Consider the following 4,939-nt stretch of genomic DNA (forward strand, 5'->3'; position numbering starts at 1 on the left):
CTTGGTGTGGGTCTCTTTGGGTTCATGTTAATTAGGACTCTGTGCTTCCTGAACTTGTCTGACTTTTTCCTTCACCAGGTTAAGGAAGTTTTCTGCCATTATTTCTTCAAATGTGTTCTCCGTTCCTTGTTCTCTTTCCTGTCCTTATGGTACCCCTATGATGTGGATGTTGTTACATTTCATGTTGCCTCAAAGATCCCTTAAACTATCTTTTTGCTTTTTAATTCTTTTTTCTTTTGGTGCTCTGATTGGGTAATTTTTTTTCTTTTTACCTTGTCCTCTAATTCACTGATTTGGTCCCCTGCTTCCTCCATCCTACTGATTCTTTCCCATGTGTTCTTCATTTCAGATATGTTATTCTTAATTTCTGCCTGGTTACTTTTCATAGTTTCTATGTCCTTTCTCATACAGTTGAGCATCCTTAAAATCATTACATCGAACTCTGTATCTGATAAATTGCTTGCCTCCATTTCATTTAGCTCTTTTTCTAGAGAGTCTCTCTGTTCTTTTATTTAAAAACTGTTTCTTTGTTTCCCCATTTTGGCTGTCTCTTTGTGGCTGTTTCTATACACGAAATAGGACTGTTATGACTCCCAGTCTTTGTGGGATGACCTTCTGTAGTAGGTGCCCTGTGGGATCCATTGGTGCTGTCTCCTTGATCACCTGAGCTTGGTGCTCTAGGAATGACCCTCGTGTGAGTTATATGGGCATTCTTATTGTAATTGGTTCTTTTTTTAATGGCATTTCTTTTCTTTTCTTTTTTTTATTGTTGTTCAGTTATAAAATGGAGTAAAAATAGCCTCTTCAACAAATGGTGTTGGGAGATCTGGACAGCTACATGTGAAAAAATGAAACTAGACCACCAACTTACACCATACACAAAAATAAACTCAATATGGATAATGGCGTTTCTAATTACTTTTATTTTATTTTGTTTTATTTTTATTTAATCTTTTTTTTTTTTCCCCAGGCTGGCGGACAGACCCCGCGTCAGGTTTATTTGCAAACACCACAGGAGGACCCCAGCCCCGGGCACACCAGTCCTTCTGCCTTCCTGTCGGCAGACAGAGGCCTCTACTGGGGAGCCTTCGCAGGGGCCGGGGCAGCTTTGGGAGCCTGAGGCTGAGCTGGGGCCGGGGCCTGAGCCTTAGCCGGAGCCTGAGCCTTAGCCTTAGCCTTAGGCTTAGACTTAGGCTTATCTGCAGCCTGGGGCTTGGTCTGAGCCTTGGCCTTGGCCTTTGGCCAGTTGAGCCGGAGACCCTTGGCGATGCGGGCACGGGCACGTTTCCCAAGCTTGGGGTGAGCAATGTAAGCGAGTCGATTGAGCTTGCGGCTGCCGCACTGTGGGATCTTGGGCTCGACCTCCCTGGGCTTGACCAGGGCCTTGATGGCCTCAGCATGTGCGCTCATGGCCTTGGCGTTGTTGGCCTGCATCTTCTTCAGGCCCTTCTTGTGCTTCTTGGCAAAGCGCATGTTCCTCAGGAACTTGGGGTCTACCCCCTTAAGAGATTCGTATCTTTGTGATCGGGGTTTCTTGATGCCGTTTCTGTGCCATTTTCGGGACTGGTTGTGCGTGGTGTGGTTCTTGGACTTGGCCATCTCCGCACCCAAGTCCGCGGCTCTCGAAGCGCCTGGGGCCGGAAGAGCTTTATTTAATCTTTATTGTATTTTTTCCATTACCATTTAGTCCCCTTATATCTCCCTCCCCCCAATAATTGATTCTTGACTGCTGTTGTCCCATTTGTGCGATGGCTCAACCCTTGGGCTGGTTGACTGTGGGCTTAACCCCAACCATGTCAAGTAAATTGTTGTACAGGTGCTGACCAAATAAAACAAGACAAAACAAAACAAAACTGAAAACAACTCAACAAAAAAGAAACAAACAACAACAAAAAGAGGCAGACAAGGAAAATAGAGACAATAATAATAATAATAATAAAGAAAAAAAGGAAAAAGCATTAATAGAAGACAAGAAACAAAGATAATTAGACCCCTGGCTGGTGTGGCTCTGCGGATTGAGCACTGGCCTGTGGACTGAAAGGTTGCTGGTTCAATTCCTGGTCAGGACACATGCCTAGGTTGCAGGCTGGGTCCCCGGTTGGGGGTGTGTTAGAGACAGCTGATCAATGTATCTCTGTCACATTGATGTTTCTCTCCCTTTCTTTTTCAGTCCCTTCCCCTATTTCTAAATATAAATAAATTAAATATTTTAAAAAATAATTAGAGAATGACAAAAGAAACAGAAAAGAGAATATGAGAAAAAAGAAAGAAGAAAATTATAGTAAAACAATAATAAAAATATAGAAAGAAAAAGAAAAAGTAAAAATTAAATAAAACGAAGAGTAGGAAAGGCAAAATGGGAAGAAAAAAGAATAAAAATAGAAAGGAGAGAGAAAATAGAGAATAGGAAAGAAAATGATAGATACGAATGCAAAAGAGAATTAAAAAAAAAAAAGAACAAACAACAAAGTAGAAAAGAGAAAAGAAAAGAAAAGAAAAAAGTGTGGTTTGCCTTAGCAGTGTATTGTACCCAGTACAGTTGGTTACTAGATATGCTGAAGGTGGAGCTCCTGGAACCACGCTCTGATGTTTTCTGAAGCTGTCCACTTGTACTGGTCTAGGGCCTCCCAAGAGGTTTTCTGTTACAACCCAATGTCAGACCCTGTCCCCATCTGGCCCTCAGCAAGTTTTTCAGGGAGTAGTTTTTAGAAGACCAGCAGGTGAGACCTACAGAGCCCAGTGGTTGGGTCTGCCTCAGGTCTCAACACTGGAATGTCCCCGTTCTGTGTTGCTGCCACACACAGAAGTGCGCTCGCTGAGGGTAACCGGGACCTGGCAAGGGTGACTCAAGCAGACGGGGCTAGTGGCGCCCTCACTGTGCAGGAGGCAGGCGGGTTGGGGGTGAGTGGGCACTTCCTCTGTTGCTCATGAACTCACTGGAGAGCTCGGCTCTGCTTTCCTGTAATCCTGTAACAGAAAGGTTGCAGGTTCACTTCTCAGGGCACATACCTAGGTTACTGGTTAGATCCCAGCTGGAAATGCATATGATCCCTTGTCCAGGTCTGTAAAGGGAGGCAACCAACTGACGTTTCTCTGTCACATCAGTGTTTCTCTCTCTCTTTCTTCCCCTCTCTCTAAAAGCAATGAAAAAACATCCTCAGGTGAGGATAATTTTTTTTTTAATTTTAAAGAGTTACCATTGAGTTTGCAGTATTCATTAAAACTAAACCAAGTCCCCTTTCCAGTAGCATGTTACCACTTTCCATGAAGTGCAAGTAACTTATATCGGAGTATTCCCAATTCCTCTCTCCAATTTCTTATAATATTGCTGTTACTAATTTTATTTATTCATGATCTATAATTATTGAATACATTGTTGCTGTTATTAATTTGAACAAACTGTTAGCTATTAGGTCAATTAAGAAAAACAAAAAAGATTCTATTTTTACCTGTATTTATCCCTTCTCTAATATTTTTCCTTTCTTCATGTAGATAAGAGCTTCTGACCTATATCATTGTCCTCCTTCCTGAAGAACTTTGTGAAACATTACTTGCAAGGCAGGTCTATTGGCAACAAAATGTCTCAATTTTGGTTTATCTAAGAAAGTCTTTATTTCTCCATTTTTTTTATTTTTTAAAGATTTTATTAATTTATTTTTAGGGAGAAGGCAAAGGAGGGAGAAAGAGAGGGAGAGAAACATTGATTGGTTGCCTCTCTCATGCCCCCAACTGGAGACCTAGCCCACAACCCAGGCATGTGCCCTGACCAGGAATCAAACCAGCAACATTTTGGTTCGCAGGCTGGCACTCAATCCACTGAGCCACACCAGCCAGCACTCTCCTTCATTTTTTAAAAAAATTATTGATTTGAGAGAGAGAGAGAAAGGGTGATGGAGGGAAGAGAGAGAGAGAGAGAGACTTGTTGTTCAACTTAGTTATGCATTCATTGGTTGACTCTTGTATGTGCCCTGACTGGGGACTGAACCTGCAACCTTGGCATATTTGGACACTGCTCTAATCAACTTAGCTACCCAGCCAAGGCACTCTCCTTCACTTTTGAAGAATAATTTTGCTGCATGCAAAATTTTAGGTTGGTGGGGTTTTTTTCCTTTGTACACTTTAAATATTTCACTCTATCTTCTTGCATGTGTGGTTTTTGAAAAGAAGTTTAATTCGTATCCTCTCTCTTCTGTAGGTAAGGTAAGGCTACTTCTACTTCTGGCTCATTTCAAGATTTTCTCTTTTCTTTCTTTTTCTTTTTTTTTTTTTTTTTGAGTTTGAATATAATGTCCCCTGGTGTAGTTTTCGGGGGTATTTATTTTGTTTACTGTTCTTTAAGCTTCCTGTATTTTTGGTTTGCTATCAGTAATGTGAAATATTCAGTCTTCTTTGCTTTCAATATTTCTCCTGTTTCTCTCTCTCTATTTTTGGTATTCCCATGACGGGTATGTTACAACTTTTGCAAATGTCCCACAAATTTTAGTTATTTTATATTTTCTTTTTTTCTCTTTGCTTTTTAGTTTTAGAAGTTTCTACTGATGTTTCTTCAAGCTCACAGACACTTTCATTGACCATTTTCAATCTATCAATAAGCCTGTCAAAATTATTTTAAATTTCTGCCCTCGCTGGTGTGGCTCAGTGGATTGAGTGCTGGCTTATAAACCAAAAGTTTGCTGGTTTGATTCCCAGTCAGGGCACAGGCCTGGGTTGTGGGCCAGGTCCCCAGGTGGGGGCCTTTGAGAGGCAACCACACATGGATGTTTCTCTTACTCTCTTTCTTCCTTCCTTCCCCTCTCTAAAAATAAATAAATAAATAAATAAAGTCTTGTAAAAATTCTTTTAAATTTCTATTATATTATGCTTGGTTTTTAGCATTTCCTTCTCATTCTTTCTCAGAGTCTTCAGCTCCCTCACATTACATATCTATTTTTGCACATTT

At 40.9% G+C, this 4,939-nt stretch overlaps 1 protein-coding gene across 1 annotated transcript; it reads right to left on the reverse strand.

Moving 5' to 3' along the window:
* Positions 1 to 973: 973 nt before the first annotated feature.
* On the reverse strand, positions 974 to 1,641 carry LOC129071051 (60S ribosomal protein L29-like). The gene has a single exon (XM_054574190.1). It carries the CDS (start codon positions 1,597 to 1,599, stop codon positions 1,075 to 1,077), a length of 525 nt encoding a protein of 174 aa, XP_054430165.1. The 5' UTR covers positions 1,600 to 1,641; the 3' UTR covers positions 974 to 1,074.
* Between the last annotated feature and the right edge of the window lie 3,298 nt (positions 1,642 to 4,939).

This window comes from Pteronotus mesoamericanus, unplaced genomic scaffold, assembly GCF_021234165.1.
Source record: "Pteronotus mesoamericanus isolate MK-2021 breed Mesoamerican mustached bat unplaced genomic scaffold, CSHL_Meso_final contig_256, whole genome shotgun sequence".
NCBI lineage: Eukaryota > Metazoa > Chordata > Mammalia > Chiroptera > Mormoopidae > Pteronotus > Pteronotus mesoamericanus.

Coding starts and splice junctions, on each gene's coding strand:
- LOC129071051 (XM_054574190.1), bottom strand. CDS start 1,599: ATGGCCAAGTCCAAGAACCACACCACGCACAACCAGTCCCGAAAATGG.